The following is a 17,768-nucleotide window of genomic DNA, read 5'->3' as shown; positions in this document are numbered from 1 at the left end:
GCAAGAGGGTGAAAGGCATGCAAGGAATAGAGTGAATTGGAACGATGTGGTATACTGGGGCCGACGTGTTGTCAATGGATTGAACCAGGGTATGTGGAGCGTCTGAGGTAAACAATGGAAAGGTCTGTGGGACCTGGATGTGGAAAGGGAGCTGTGGTTTCGGTGCATTACACATGACAGCTAGAGACTGAGTGTGATTGAGTGTGGCCTTTTTTGTCTTTTCCTGGCGCTACCTCGCTGGAGGAGGGGGATGCTATTACGTGTGTAGTGGGGTGGCGACGGGAATGGGTGAAGGCAGCAAGTATGAGTATGTACATGTGTTTATATTCATATGTCTGTGATTGGTTCTCAGTGAATGTAGGTTTGCGGCAGGGGTGTGTGATGTCTCCATGGTTGTTTAATTTGTTTATGGATGGGGTTGTTAGGGAGGTAAATGCAAGAGTTTTGGAAAGAGGGGTAAGTATGAAGTCTGTTGGGGATGAGAGAGCTTGGGAAGTGAGTCAGTTGTTGTTCGCTGATGATACAGCGCTGGTGGCTGATTCATGTGAGAAACTGCAGAAGCTGGTGACTGAGTTTGGTAAAGTGTGTGGAAGAAGAAAGTTAAGAGTAAATGTGAATAAGAGCAAGGTTATTAGGTACAGTAGGGTTAAGGGTCAAGTCAATAGGGAGGTGAGTTTGAATGGAGAAAAACTGGAGGAAGTGAAGTGTTTTAGATATCTGGGAGTGGATCTGGCAGCGGATGGAACCATGGAAGCGGAAGTAGATCATAGGGTGGGGGAGGGGGCGAAAATTCTGGGGGCCTTGAAGAATGTGTGGAAGTCGAGAACATTATCTCGGAAAGCAAAAATGGGTATGTTTGAAGGAATAGTGGTTCCAACAATGTTGTATGGTTGCGAGGCGTGGGCTATGGATAGAGTTATGCGCAGGAGGATGGATGTGCTGGAAATGAGATGTTTGAGGACAATGTGTGGTATGAGGTGGTTTGATCGAGTGAGTAACGTAAGGGTAAGAGAGATGTGTGGAAATAAAAAGAGCGTGGTTGAGAGAGCAGAAGAGGGTGTTTTGAAGTGGTATGGGCACATGGAGAGGATGAGTGAGGAAAGATTGACCAAGAGGATATATGTGTCGGAGGTGGAGGGAACGAGGAGAAGAGGGAGACCAAATTGGAGTTGGAAAGATGGAGTGAAAAAGATTTTGTGTGATCGGGGCCTGAACATGCAGGAGGGTGAAAGGAGGGCAAGGAATAGAGTGAATTGGAGCGATGTGGTATACCGGGGTTGACGTGCTGTCAGTGGATTGAATCAAGGCATGTGAAGCGTCTGGGGTAAACCATGGAAAGCTGTGTAGGTATGTATATTTGCGTGTGTGGATGTATGTATATACATGTGTATGGGGGGGGGGGTTGGGCCATTTCTTTCGTCTGTTTCCTTGCGCTACCTCGCAAACGCGGGAGACAGCGACAAAGTATAATAAAAAAAAACATATAATATATATGTATGTATATGATGAAATGTATGTGTATGTATATGTGCGTGTGTGGGCGTTTATGTATATACATGTGTTTGTGGGTGGGTTGGGCCATTCCTCATCTATTTCCTTGGCTATCTCACTAATGTGAGAGACAGTAGTTAAGTATTATGAAAAATATAAATATAAATATTTATTTGTTTATTATATTTGATCACTGTCTCCCACATCAGGGAGGTAGCACCAGGAAACAGACAAAGAAAGACCCATCCACTCTCGTACACAAATATAAACATATTATTTTTTATTATACTTTGTCGGCGTCTCCCACGTTAGCAAGGTAACACAAGGAAACAGACGAAAGAATGGCCCAACCCACCCACATACACATGTATATACATACACGTCCACACACACACATATACATACCTATACATCTCAATGAATACATATATATACACACACAGACATATACATATATACACATGTACACAATTCATACTGTCTGCCCTTATTCAATCCCGTTGCCACCACGCCACACATGAAATGACAACCCCCTTCCCCCGCATGTGCACAAGGAAGCGCTAGGAAAGAACACAAAGGCCACATTCGTTCACACTCAATCTCTAGCTGTCATATATAATGCACCGAAACCACAGCTCCCTTTCCACATCCAGGCCCCACAAAACTTTCCATGGTTTACCCCACACACTTCACATGCCCTGGTTCAATCCATTGACAGTATGTCGACCCCGGTATACCACATTGTTCCAATTCACTCTCTTCCTTGCACGCCTTTCACCCTCCTGCATGTTCAGGCCCCGATCACTCAAAATCTATTTCACTCCATCTTTCCACCTCCAATTTGGTCTCCCACTTCTCCTTGTTCCCTCCACCTCTGACACATGTATCCTCTTTGTCAATCTTTCCTCACTCATTCTCTCCATGTGACCAAACCATTTCAAAACACCCTCTTCTGCCCTCTCAACCACACTTTCTTTATAACCACACATCTCTCTTACCCTTTCATTACTTACTCAATCAAACCACCTCACACCACAAATTGTCCTCAAACATCTCATTTCCAACACATCCACCCTCTTCCGCACAACTCTATCTATAGCCCATGCCTTGCAACCATGTAACTTTGTTGGAGCCACTATTCCTTCAAACATACCTATTTTTGCTTTCCAAGATAACGCTCTCGACTTCCACACGTTTTTTCTCCCCCACCCTATGATTCACTTCTGCTTCCATGGTTCCATCCGCTGCCAAATCCACTCCCAGATATCTAAAACACTTCACTTCCTCTAGTTTTTCTCCATTTAAACTTGCCTCCCAATTGACTTGTCCCTCAACCCTACTGTACCTAATAACCTTGCTCTTATTCACATTTACTCTCAGCTTTCTTCTTTCACACACTTTACCAAACTCAGTCACCAGCTTCTGCAGTTTCTCACCCGAATCAGCCACCAGCACTGTATCATCAGCGAACAACAACTGACTCACTTCCCAAGCTCTCTCATCCACAACAGACTGCATACTTTCCCCTCTTTCCAAAACTTGCATTCACCTCCCTAACAAACCCATCCATAAACAAATTAAACAACCATGGAGACATCACGCATCCCTACCGCAAACCAACATGCAATGAAAACCAATCACTTTCCTCTCTTCCTACACATACACATGCCTTACATCCTCGATAAAAACTTTTCACTGCTTTTAACAACTTACCTCCCACCATATATTCTTAATACCTTCCACAGACCATCTCTATCACCTCTATCATATGCCTTCTCCAGATCCATAAATGCTACATACAAATCCATTTGCTTTTCTAAGTATTTCTCACATACTTTCTTCAAAGCAAAACATGATCCACATATCCTCTACCACTTCTGGAACTACACTGCTCTTCCCCAATCTGATGCTCTGTACATGCCTTCACCCTCTCAATCAATACCCTCCCATATAATTTCCCAGGAATACTCAACAAACTTATACCTCTGTAATTTGAGCACTCGCTTTTATCCCCTTTGCCTTTGTACAATGGCACTGTGCAAGTATTCCACCAATCCTAGGGCACCTCACAATGAGTCATACGTACATTAAATAACCTTACCGACCAGTCAACAACACAGTCACCCCCCTGTTTTGATAAATTCCGCTGCAATGCCATCCAAACCTGCTGCCTTGCCGGCTTTCATCATCCGCAAATCTTTTACTACCTCTTCTCTGTTTACCAAATCATTCTCCCTAACCCTCTCACTTTGCACACCACCTTGACCAAAACACTCTATATCTGCCACTCTATCATCAAACACATTCAACGAACCTTCAAAATATTCACTCCATCTCCTTTTCACATCACCACTACTTGTTATCACCTCTCCATTAGCCCCCTTCACTAATGTTCATATTTGTTCCCTTGTCTTATGCACTTTATTTACCTCCTTTTAAAACATCTTTATATTCTCACTAAAATTTAATGATACTCTCTCACCCCAACTCTCATTTGCCCTCGTTTTTACCTCTTGCACCTTTCTTTTGACCTCCTGCCTCTTTGATTTTTACATCTCCCAGTCATTTGCATTATTTTCCTGCAAAAATCGCCCAAATGCCTCTCTCTTCTCTTTCACTAATAATCTTACTTCTTCATCCCACTACTCACTACCCTTTCTAATCTGCCCACCTCCCACGCTTCTCATGCCACAAGCATCTTTTGCACAAGCCATCACTGCTTCCTTAGATACATCCCATTCCTCCCCCACTCCCCTTACGTCCTTTGTTCTCACCTTTTTCCATTTTGTACTCATTCTCTCCTGGTACTTCCACACACAAGTCTCCTTCCCAAGCTCACTTACTGTCACTACTCTCTTCACCCCAACATTCTCTCTTCTTTTCTGAAAATCTCTACAAATCTTCACCTTTGTCTCCACAAGACAATGATCAGACATCCCTCCAGTTGCACCTCTCAGCATGTTAACATCCAAATGTCTCTCTTTCGCATGCCTATCAATTAACACGTAATCCAATAAGGCTCTCTGGCCATCTGTCCTACTTACATAAGTATACTTATGTATATCTCTTTTTAAACCAAGTATTCCCAATCACCAGTCCTTTTTCAACACATATAAACATATATGTACATATCCATATATATATATATATATATATATATATATATATATATATATATATATGGTGGTGTGCAAAGTGAGAGGGTTAGGGAAAATGATTTGGTAAACAGAGAAGAGGTAGTGAAAGCTTTGCGGAAGATGAAAGCCGGCAAGGCAGCGGGTTTGGATGGTATTGCAGTGGAATTTATTAAAAAAGGGGGTGACTGTATTGCTGACTGGTTGGTAAGGTTATTTAATGTATGTATGACTCATGGTGAGGTGCCTGAGGATTGGCGGAATGCGTGCATAGTGCCATTGTACAAAGGCAAAGGGGATAAGAGTGAGTGCTCAAATTACAGAGGTATAAGTTTGTTGAGTATTCCTGGTAAATTATATGGGAGGGTATTGATTGAGAGGGTGAAGGCATGTACAGAGCATCAGATTGGGGAAGAGCAGTGTGGTTTCAGAAGTGGTAGAGGATGTGTGGATCAGGTGTTTGCTTTGAAGAATGTATGTGAGAAATACTTAGAAAAGCAAATGGATTTGTATGTAGCATTTATGGATCTGGAGAAGGCATATGATAGAGTTGATAGAGATGCTCTGTGGAAGGTATTAAGAATATATGGTGTGGGAGGAAAGTTGTTAGAAGCAGTGAAAAGTTTTTATCGAGGATGTAAGGCATGTGTACGTGTAGGAAGAGAGGAAAGTGATTGGTTCTCAGTGAATGTAGGTTTGCGGCAGGGGTGTGTGATGTCTCCATGGTTGTTTAATTTGTTTATGGATGGGGTTGTTAGGGAGGTAAATGCAAGAGTTTTGGAAAGAGGGGCAAGTATGAAGTCTGTTGGGGATGAGAGAGCTTGGGAAGTGAGTCAGTTGTTCGCTGATGATACAGCGCTGGTGGCTGATTCATGTGAGAAACTGCAGAAGCTGGTGACTGAGTTTGGAAAAGTGTGTGGAAGAAGAAAGTTAAGAGTAAATGTGAATAAGAGCAAGGTTATTAGGTACAGTAGGGTTGAGGGTCAAGTCAATTGGGAGGTGAGTTTGAATGGAGAAAAACTGGAGGAAGTGAAGTGTTTTAGATATCTGGGAGTGGATCTGGCAGCGGATGGAACCATGGAAGCGGAAGTGGATCATAGGGTGGGGGAGGGGGCGAAAATCCTGGGGGCCTTGAAGAATGTGTGGAAGTCGAGAACATTATCTCGGAAAGCAAAAATGGGTATGTTTGAAGGAATAGTGGTTCCAACAATGTTGTATGGTTGCGAGGCTTGGGCTATGGATAGAGTTGTGCGCAGGAGGATGGATGTGCTGGAAATGAGATGTTTGAGGACAATGTGTGGTGTGAGGTGGTTTGATCGAGTGAGTAACGTAAGGGTAAGAGAGATGTGTGGAAATAAAAAGAGCGTGGTTGAGAGAGCAGAAGAGGGTGTTTTGAAGTGGTTTGGGCACATGGAGAGGATGAGTGAGGAAAGATTGACCAAGAGGATATATGTGTCGGAGGTGGAGGGAACAAGGAGAAGAGGGAGACCAAATTGGAGGTGGAAAGATGGAGTGAAAAAGATTTTGTGTGATCGGGGCCTGAACATGCAGGAGGGTGAAAGGAGGGCAAGGAATAGAGTGAATTGGAGCGATGTGGTATACCGGGGTTGACGTGCTGTCAGTGGATTGAAGCGGGGCATGTGAAGCGTCTGGGGTAAACCATGGAAAGCTGTGTAGGTATGTATATTTGCGTGTGTGGACGTATGTATATACATGTGTATGGGGGGGGTTGGGCCATTTCTTTCGTCTGTTTCCTTGCGCTACCTCGCAAACGCGGGAGACAGCGACAAAGTATAATAAATATATTTTATTTATTATTTATTTTTGCAGGGAAAAAATGCAATTGAGTGGGAGATGTATAAAAGAAAGAGACAGGAGGTCAAGAGAAAGGTGCAAGAGGTGAAAAAAAGGGCAAATGAGAGTTGGGGTGAGAGAGTATCATTAAATTTTAGGGAGAATAAAAAGATGTTCTGGAAGGAGGTAAATAAAGTGCATAAGACAAGGGAGGAAATGGGAACTTCGGTGAAGGGCGCAAGTGGGGAGGTGATAACAAGTAGTGGTGATGTGAGAAGGAGATGGAGTGAGTATTTTGAAGGTTTGTTGAATGTGTTTGATGATAGAGTGGCAGATATAGGGTGTTTTGGTCGAGGTGGTGTGCAAAGTGAGAGGGTTAGGGAAAATGATTTGGTAAACAGAGAAGAGGTAGTGAAAGCTTTGCGGAAGATGAAAGCCGGCAAGGCAGCGGGTTTGGATGGTATTGCAGTGGAATTTGTTAAAAAAGGGGGTGACTGTATTGTTGACTGGTTGGTAAGGTTATTTAATGTATGTATGACTCATGGTGAGGTGCCTGAGGATTGGCGGAATGCGTGCATAGTGCCATTGTACAAAGGCAAAGGGGATAAGAGTGAGTGCTCAAATTACAGAGGTATAAGTTTGTTGAGTATTCCTGGTAAATTATATGGGAGGGTATTGATTGAGAGGGTGAAGGCTTGTACAGAGCATCAGATTGGGGAAGAGCAGTGTGGTTTCAGAAGTGGTAGAGGATGTGTGGATCAGGTGTTTGCTTTGAAGAATGTATGTGAGAAATACTTAGAAAAGCAAATGGATTTGTATGTAGCATTTATGGATCTGGAGAAGGCATATGATAGAGTTGATAGAGATGCTCTGTGGAAGGTATTAAGATTATATGGTGTGGGAGGAAAGTTGTTAGAAGCAGTGAATGTAGGTTTGCGGCAGGGGTGTGTGATGTCTCCATGGTTGTTTAATTTGTTTATGGATGGGGTTGTAAGGGAGGTAAATGCAAGAGTCCTGGAAAGAGGGGCAAGTATGAAGTCTGTTGGGGATGAGAGAGCTTGGGAAGTGAGTCAGTTGTTGTTCGCTGATGATACAGCGCTGGTGGCTGATTCATGTGAGAAACTGCAGAAGCTGGTGACTGAGTTTGGTAAAGTGTGTGGAAGAAGAAAGTTGAGAGTAAATGTGAATAAGAGCAAGGTTATTAGGTACAGTAGGGGTGAGGGTCAAGTCAATTGGGAGGTGAGTTTGAATGGAGAAAAACTGGAGGAAGTGAAGTGTTTTAGATATCTGGGGGTGGATCTGTCAGCGGATGGAACCATGGAAGCGGAAGTGGATCATAGGGTGGGGGAGGGGGCGAAAATTTTGGGAGCCTTGAAAAATGTGTGGAAGTCGAGAACATTATCTCGGAAAGCAAAAATGGGTATGTTTGAGGGAATAGTGGTTCCAACAATGTTGTATGGTTGCGAGGCGTGGGCTATGGATAGAGATGTGCGCAGGAGGATGGATGTGCTGGAAATGAGATGTTTGAGGACAATGTGTGGTGTGAGGTGGTTTGATCGAGTAAGTAACGTAAGGGTAAGAGAGATGTGTGGAAATAAAAAGAGCGTGGTTGAGAGAGCAGAAGAGGGTGTTTTGAAATGGTTTGGGCACATGGAGAGAATGAGTGAGGAGAGATTGACCAAGAGGATATATGTGTCGGAGGTGGAGGGAACGAGGAGAAGAGGGAGACCAAATTGGAGGTGGAAAGATGGAGTGAAAAAGATTTTGTGTGATCGGGGCCTGAACATGCAGGAGGGTGAAAGGAGGGCAAGAAATAGAATGAATTGGAGTCATGTGGTATACAGGGGTTGACGTGCTGTCAGTGGATTGAAGCAAGGCATGTGAAGCGTCTGGGGTAAACCATGGAAAGCTGTGTAGGTATGTATATTTGCGTGTGTGGACGTGTGTATGTACATGTGTATGGGGGGGGGGGTTGGGCCATTTCTTTCGTCTGTTTCCTTGCGCTACCTCGCAGATGCGGGAGACAGCGACAAAGTATAAAAAAAAAAAAAAAAAAAAAAATATATATATATATATATATATATATATATATATATATATATATATATATATATATATATATATATATATACATACTTATGCATATACATATATTCACACGTACATATTCATACATGCTCGCCCTCATCCATTTTCAGCGCCATCCTGCTCCACAGGAAACAGCATCCTTATCTCCTGTGTCAGCGAGGTAATTCCAGGAAACTAACAAAGAAAGATCACATCTGCTCACACTTTTCTCCAGCTGTCATGTATAATGCACCGAAACTACATCTCTCTATCTACATCCAGGCCCTACGTCCTTTCCATGGCTTACCACAGATGTTTCACATTCCCCCGTTTATTCGATTAACAGCACATTGACTCCAGCATACCAGATTTTTCCAATTCACTCAGTTACTTGTATGTCTTTCACCCTCCTGCATTTTCAGCCCTGATTGCTCAAAATCTTTTTTGCTCCAGCCTTCAATATCCAGCTTGGTTTCCTTGCTATCCTTTTTCCCTCCCCTTCTGACATATATCCTCTTTGTCAACATTTCCTCACTCATTTTCTCCATATTCCCACAACTGTTTCAACACACCCTCTTCTGCTCTCTCTGTCACACTCCTTTTATTAGCTTAAATCTTTTTAAACCTTTTATCATTTTTTTGATCAAACCCCTAATGCCACATATTGTATTCAGACATTTCATTTTCAAAATATCCACCCTACTCTGCACAACCTTATCTAGAGCCAATTCCTCACAACCATGTGATATTGTTGGGACTGCTATTCCTTCAAACATACCCATTTTTGCCTTACAAGAACATTCTCTTTTTCCACAGTCTTCATTGCTCCTAGAACCTTCACTGCTGTGTCCACTTACAAATGTCTAAGACATTTAACTTCTTCCATTTTTTTGCTCCATTTAAACTTAAATCCCAGCTAACTTGTCCCCCAACCCTGCTGAACTTAATAACCTTGCTTTTATACACATTCACTCTGAACTCTCTCCTTTTACACACTCTTCCAAACTCAGTCACCAACTTCTGCTGTTTCTTACTCGAATTAAACCACTACTGTATCATCAGCAGACCATTACTGATTCCCTTCCCAGGTCCTCTCATTCCCTGTAGACTGCATACTCACCCCTCTCTCCAAGACTCTTGCATTATCCTCCTTCACCATCCCATCCATAAACATATTAAACAGCTATGGTGACATCACACACCCTTGCCGCAGACTGACCTACACTGGAACCATTCATTCTCCTCTCTTCTTACTTGTACTTATGCTCTACACCCTTGATAAAAACTTCTCTTTGGTTCTAGCAGCTTACCCCCCACACCATATATTCTTGGTAGCTTCCACAAAGCATCTCTTTCAATTCAGATCCATAATTGCCTAACACAAATCCATCGGTTTTTCAAATTATTTCTCTCAGAAAATACTAATATTCTTGAATGATTCACTAACTGCATTATCCCATATCTTTTCATGATCAGCCTCCTTTATCTTCATCCTTGCTAAAAGATCATCAATGGCCTTTCGTCTGTGGTGTATTTTACATAGCCATACCATTTTCACAGGTTTTTATCAATTCATTTTTGTAAGGATTTCTTGAAACCACATCCTTGTTTTAACCCCTTCATTCTTTACTTTCTCTAGTCTTTAACAGCATTCATTTCAGCATTGTGTAACTTATCCTTGTCACCTGCTCCTATTTGTTAATTGTCTGCACTGCAGAACTATGGTTCTTATGTCCATCCAGTAGAGATGGTTCTTATGTCCATCCAGTAGAGTGTTAACAAACACTCCATCACCCAAGGTCCCTGCATGCACTACACTTGTATGTGCTCTTCACCAAAACTCTAAATATACCTCGAATTCCTGTCCATTTTATGTCTACTCTTACCTTAAGTTTTCACATTAATATCCATGTTGGTCATCTTTTTCCAGTACCTTAACTTATTCACTCTTAGATAGCAGCCAACATCATTTAATGTACCCCAACAGATTGGCAGCAACAACATTCTGTGTGATAACTTCTGCCTCTGTTCAAATATTTAGCTGACTTATCGTACCGTTAGTAGCGTACAGAGGTCTCAGCCATTGCTAAGATGTAAGAAAAAATTATACTTTCCTCTGTACTTGGGCAACCACCATTATAAATGGATGGCTGTCTGCCTGGAGGTCATGCTCATGCATACATGGTGACCTTTTGAAAATGAGTGACATGAAAAATTAAAGGAAATTTGAAATTTTTGAAATATTTCTGTGTTGATTACATCTTACAAGATTGCTGCTAAAGAACTTAATAATTTATGCCGAGTTAAATCTCTAAGAGAAAATGCACTGAGATCACCGGAGAATATTGGAGGAATATCTTTTGCAGTTGTGACAGAATTGGGGAGGGGGTATTTTTAGTTCAAAGTTTTGAATATTTTTTTATTGATAATGAAACATTTAAAGATATTGTAGGAGCCTAATATAGAAAGAAGGAACCTCTGGAGTAGGATGGGGGAGAAGGTGATGGTTCTGGGAGTGATGAAGAACATTATCTCGGAGCAAGATTGGGTATGTTTGAAGGAATAGTAGTTCCAACAATATTGTATGGTTGCGAGGCATTGGCTATAGATAAGGTTGTATGGAGGAGGGTGGATGTGTTGGAAATGAAATGTTTAAGGACAATATGTGGTGTGAGGTGGTTTGATCAAGTAAGTAATGAAAGAGTAAGAGAGATTTGTGGAAATAAAAAGAGTGTGGTTGAGAGAGCAGAAGAGGGTGTGTTGAAATGATTTGGACATGTGGAGTGAAACAGTGAGGAAAGATTGACAAAGAGGATATATATGTGTCAGAGGTGGAGGGAACAAGGAGAAGCGGGAGACCAAGTTGGAGGTGGAGGGATGGAGTAAAAAAGATTTTGAGCGATAAGGGTATGAACTTACAGGAGGGTGAGAGGGGTGCAAGGAATAGAGTGAATTGGAACAATGTGGTATACCAGGGTCTACATGCTGTCAGTGCACTAAACCAGGGCATGTGAAGCATTTGGGGTAAACCATGGAAAGGTCTGTGGGGCCTGGATGTGAATAGGGAGCTGGGTTTTGGTGCATTACACATGACAGCTAGAGACTGAATGTAAATGAATGTGGCCTTTTTGTCTTTTTTCCTGGTGATACTGTGCTGAAGCAGGGGGTAGCGATGCTGTTTCCTGTGGGGCGGGTAGTGCCAGGTATGGATGAAGGTAAGCAAGTATGAATATGTACATTTTTATACATGTATATGTCTGGGTTTATATATATATATATATATATATATATATATATATATATATATATATATATATATATATATATATATATATATTTTTTTTTTTTTTTTTTTTGCTTTGTCGCTGTCTCCCGCGTTTGCGAGGTAGCGCAAGGAAACAGACGAAGAAATGGCCCAACCCACCCCCATACACATGTATATACATACGTCCACACACGCAAAATATACATACCTACACAGCTTTCCATGGTTTACCCCAGACGCTTCACATGCCCTGATTCAATCCACTGACAGCACGTCAACCCCGGTATACCACATCGATCCAATTCACTCTATTCCTTGCCCTCCTTTCACCCTCCTGCATGTTCAGGCCCCGATCACTCAAAATCTTTTTCACTCTATCTTTCCACCTCCAATTTGGTCTCCCACTTCTCCTCGTTCCCTCCACCTCCGACACAATTATCCTCTTGGTCAACCTTTCCTCACTCATTCTCTCCATGTGCCCAAACGATTTCAAAACACCCTCTTCTGCTCTCTCAACCACACTCTTTTTATTTCCACTCATCTCTCTTACCCTTAAGTTACTTACTCGATCAAACCACCTCACACCACACATTGTCCTCAAGCATCTCATTTCCAGCACATCCATCCTCCTGCGCACAACTCTATCCATAGCCCACGCCTCGCAACCATACAACATTGTTGGAACCACTATTCCTTCAAACATACCCATTTTTGCTTTCCGAGATAATGTTCTCGACTTCCACACATTCTTCAAGGCTCCCAGAATTTTCGCCCCCTCACCCACCCTATGATCCACTTCCGCTTCCATGGTTCCATCCGCTGCCAGATCCACTCCCAGATATCTAAAACACTTTACTTCCTTCAGTTTTTCTCCATTCAAACTTACCTCCCAATTGACTTGACCCTCAACCCTACTGTACCTAATAACCTTGCTCTTATTCACATTTACTCTTAACTTTCTTCTTTCACACACTTTACCAAACTCAGTCACCAGCTTCTGCAGTTTCTCACATGAATCAGCCACCAGCGCTGTATCATCAGCGAACAACAACTGACTCACTTCCCAAGCTCTCTCATCCCCAACAGACTTCATACTTGCCCCTCTTTCCAAAACTCTTGCATTCACCTCCCTAACAACCCCATCCATAAACAAATTAAACAACCATGGAGACATCACACACCCCTGCCGCAAACCTACATTCACTGAGAACCAATCACTTTCCTCTCTTCCTACACGTACACATGCCTTACATCCTCGATAAAAACTTTTTACTGCTTCAGACAACTTGCCTCCCACACCATATATTCTTAATACCTTCCACAGAGCATCTCTATCAACTCTATCATATGCCTTCTCCAGATCCATAAATGCTACATGCAAATCCATTTGCTTTTCTAAGTATTTCTCACATACATTCTTCAAAGCAAACACCTGATCCACACATCCTCTACCACTTCTGAAACCACACTGCCCTTCCCCAATCTGATGCTCTGTACATGCCTTCACCCTCTCAATCAATACCCTCCCATATGATTTACCAGGAATACTCAACAAACTTATACCTCTGTAATTTGAGCACTCACTCTTATCCCCTTTGCCTTTGTACAATGGCACTATGCACGCATTCCACCAATCCTCAGGCACCTCACCATGAGTCATACATACATTAAATAACCTTACCAACCAGTCAATAATACAGTCACCCCCTTTTTTAATAAATTCCACTGCAATACCATCCAAACCTGCTGCCTTGCCGGCTTTCATCTTCCGCAAAGCTTTTATTACCTCTTCTCTGTTTACCAAATCATTTTCCCTAACCCTCTCACTTTGCACACCACCTCGACCAAAACACCCTATATCTGCCACTCTATCATCAAACACATTCAACAAACCCTCAAAATACTCACTCCATCTCCTTCTCACAGCACCACTACTTGTTATCACCTCCCCATTTGCACCCTTCACTGAAGTTCCCATTTGCTCCCTTGTCTTATGCACTTTATTTACCTCCTTCCAGAACATCTTTTTATTCTCCCTAAAATTTAATGATACTCTCTCACCCCAACTCTCATTTGCCCTCTTTTTCACCTCCTGTCTCTTTCTTTTATACATCTCCCACTCAATTTCATTTTTTCCCTGCAAAAATTGTCCAAATGCCTCTCTCTTCTCTTTCACTAATAATCTTACTTCTTCATCCCACCACTCACTACCCTTTCTAATCAACCCACCTCCCACTCTTCTCATGCCACAAGCATCTTTTGTGCAATCCATCACTGATTCCCTAAATACATCCCATTCCTCCCCCACTCCCCATACTTCCATTGTTCTCACCTTTTTCCATTCTGTACTCAGTCTCTCATGGTACTTCCTCACACAATTCTCCTTCCCAAGCTTACTTACTCTCACCACCCTCTTCACCCCAACATTCACTCTTCTTTTCTGAAAACCCATACAAATCTTCACCTTAGCCTCCACAAGATAATGATCAGACATCCCTCCAGTTGCACCTCTCAGCACATTAACATCCAAAAGTCTCTCTTTCGTGCGTCTATCAATTAACACGTAATCCAATAACACTTTCTGGCCATCTCTCCTACTTACATACATATACTTATGTATATCTCGCTTTTTAAACCAGGTATTCCCAATCACCAGTCCTTTTTCAGCACATAAATCTACAAGCTCTTCACCATTTCCATTTACAACACTGAACACTCCATGTATACCAATTATTCCCTCAACTGCCACATTACTCACCTTTGCATTCAAATCACCCATCACTATAACCCGGTCTTGTGCATCAAAACCACTAACACACTCATTCAGCTGCTCCCAAAACACTTGCCTCTCATGATCTTTCTTCTCATGCCCAGGTGCATATGCACCAATAATCACCCATCTCCATCAACTTTCAGTTTTACCCATATCAATCTAGAATTTACTTTCTTACACTCTATCATATACTCCCACAACTCCTGATTCAGGAGTAGTGCTACTCCTTCCCTTGCTCTTGTCCTCTCACTAACCCCTGACTTTACTCCCAAGACATTCCCAAACCACTCTTCCCCTTTACCCTTTAGCTTCGTTTCACTCAGAGCCAAAACATCCATCCATATATATATTTATCTATATTTATTTATTTTGCTTTGTCGCTGTCTCCTGCATTAGCGAGGTAGTGCAAGGAAACAGATGAAAGAATGGCCCAACCCACCCAAATACACATGTATATACATACACATCCACAGACACACATATACATACCTATACATCTCATCGTATACATATATATACACACATACACATACACATATATACACATGTACATAATTCATACTGTCTGCCCTTATTCATTCCCGTCGCCACCCCGCCACACGTGAAATAACAACCCCATCCCCCCCGCATGTGTGCGAGGTAGCGCTAGGAAATGACACCAAAGGCCACATTTGTTCACGCAGTCTCTAGCTGTCATGTATAATGCACCGAAACCACACCTCCCTTTCCACATCCAGGCCCCACAGAAGTTTCCATGGTTTACCCGAGACACTTCACATGCCCTGGTTCAACCCATTGACAGCACGTCGACCCTGGTATACCACATTGTTCCAATTCACTCTATTCCTTGCACACCTTTCACCCTCCTGCATGTTCAAGCCCCGATCACTCAAAATCTTTTTCACTCCATCTTTCCACCTCCAATTTGGTCTCCCACTTCTCCTCGTTCCCTCAACCTCTGTCTCATATATCCACTTTGTCAATCTTTCCTCACTCATTCTCTCCATGTGACCAAACCATTTCAAAACACCCTCTTCTGCTCTCTCAACCATACTTTTTATTACCACACATCTCTCTTACCCTTTCATTACTTACTCGATCAAACCACCTCATACCACATATTGCTCAAACATCTCATTTCCAACACATCCACCCTCCTGTGCACAACTCTATCTATAACCCACGCCTCTCAACCATATATCATTGTTGGAACCACTATTCCTTCAAACATACCCGTTTTTGCTTTCCAAGATAACATCCTCAACTTCCACACATTCTTCAACGCTCCCAAAACTTTCGCCCCCTCCCCTACTCTATGATTCACTTCCGCTTTCATGGTTCCATCCGCTGCCAAATCCACACTCAGGTATCTAAAACACTTCACTTCCTCCAGTTTTTCTGGCCTTTGTTGTCTTTTCCTAGCGCTACCTTGCATGCATGCGGGGGAAGGGGGCTGTCATTTCATATGTGGCGGGATGGCGATGGGAATAAATAAAGGCAGCAAGTATGAATTATGTACATGTGTATATATGCATATGTCTATGTCTGTGTATATATGTATACATTGAAATGTATAGGTATGTATATGTGTGTGTGTGGACATGTATGCTTATGCATGTGTATGTGGGTGGTTTGGGCCATTTTTTTATCTGTTTCCTTGCACTACCTCGCTAACTTGGGAGACAGTGACAAAGTATGATAAGTAAATCTTTTTGTTTGTAAAGGTAACCTGGGACCCCTCTTAGCAAGGATTATCTTATCTTGAATCAAGAGTGGTTTTGTTGGCTCATTGTAGCCTGTATGTTAGAACCATGATTTCAAAAAGTTAGCTTCTACTGTGGCCTTTCTCAGGAACTTTTAATGGGAGGAGATTAACAATAGATCTTTGGCATGATATGCTACATTTTTCAAACTGTATCATACCCCAAACATTAAGGATCAACCTTGTATGGCACTGGGCTTGCCACCTTAGAGGCAAAGGTTTCCTAATGTGTGATAGAACACCTTTGAATAAACTTTTACCATAGTTTTATCATGATTAAAAAGTTTTCCTCTACTCCAAATCCTCCATGTTTGCTTGCATTCAGAATTGCAGGACAGACCAACTCTGAAGAGAGAAGTAAGTATGAAGAATGAAAAATTTCTCTCTGGGTCAGGGTCCCATGAGTAAGTTTTCCAGATTTCTGTTTCCATCTTATTCAAAAAGGTTTTACCATAACTGATGGCAACCATCACTGTGGTTTATGTCTGTGCTCTGAAAATTATGAGGCAACCAGTTGTGACCAGCAAGTCAGCTAGCAGGACAAGATGAAGGCTGCAACTATTGAAAGTTTCTTAGCATAGTGTGAAAGACTTAAACATCAACATAGGGCAGGGGATTAGAGAGTTCTTTCTCGAGAAAGACTTAAACATCAACATAGGGCAGGGGATTAGAGAGTTCTTTCTCCTAGGGATCTTAGAAAATCTCTCATTCTAGTAGGACACTACCATAGATAGAAAACGTTTTTCATCCATAAAGAATAGTGATGAATTGAAGGAAAATAGTAAAAACTATAAGCTATTGAAGAAGGATGCAGAAAAGTTAATACTTATGAGTAACAGTGAAACAAATGAGATATACATAATCAATCTTTATGCTGTGATGATTAGAGTTATGATAAATCTTTCAAGCTCTTCTTTAAACATGTTTACAGTATAATGGAGTAAACTTTACCTAACCCCAAGTATGTAAACAGGAAAAGAGATAATGGTTCATGTTTCTACTGCTACTTTTTATGTCTTACATGTACATTTGATTATGCATTACGTGCAAGTTTAATTTTCAATCCATGCTTCATTTAACGGGAGGCCTAAAGGTGTGGGAGGATGCAGAAAAGTTAATACTTATGAGTAACAATGAAGCAAATGAGATATATATAATCAATCTTTATGCTTTGATGACCAGGGGTATAATAAATCTTTCAAGCTCTTCTTTAAACACTTTTACAGTATAATGGAGGAAACTTTACCTAACCCTAAGTATGTAAATGGGAAAAGATAATGATACTTGATAAAGATAAAACTAAATTGGTTGTGTTTTTACTGTTACTTTTTATGTCTTACATGTACATTTGATTATGCATTACCTTCAAGTTTAATTTCCAGTCCATGCTCCATTTAACAGGAGGCCTAAAGGTGTGGGAGTGTACATGGGACCTTCTTCACTACTTAGCAGCCTTGGATATTACTTTTAAGGGATACAGGT

At 41.8% G+C, this 17,768-nt stretch overlaps 1 protein-coding gene across 11 annotated transcripts in view; it reads left to right on the top strand.

Annotated features, from left to right (window-relative positions):
* LOC139749356 (histidine protein methyltransferase 1 homolog) overlaps positions 1–17,768 on the top strand; it is a 112,766-nt gene that overhangs the window by 36,669 nt on the left and 58,329 nt on the right. For all 11 annotated transcript variants that reach the window (XR_011712952.1, XM_071663088.1, XM_071663090.1 and 8 more), the window contains one exon: positions 17,688–17,766. Coding sequence is in view for 10 of the 11 variants with exons in the window: in XM_071663088.1 (XP_071519189.1) it covers positions 17,688–17,766 (79 nt within the window). In the remaining variant the exon portion in view is untranslated. The remainder of the gene's footprint in view (positions 1–17,687; positions 17,767–17,768) is intronic.

This window comes from Panulirus ornatus, chromosome 7 (genome assembly GCF_036320965.1).
Source record: "Panulirus ornatus isolate Po-2019 chromosome 7, ASM3632096v1, whole genome shotgun sequence".
Lineage (NCBI taxonomy): Eukaryota > Metazoa > Arthropoda > Malacostraca > Decapoda > Palinuridae > Panulirus > Panulirus ornatus.
This window is presented reverse-complemented; position numbering and strand designations above follow the sequence as displayed.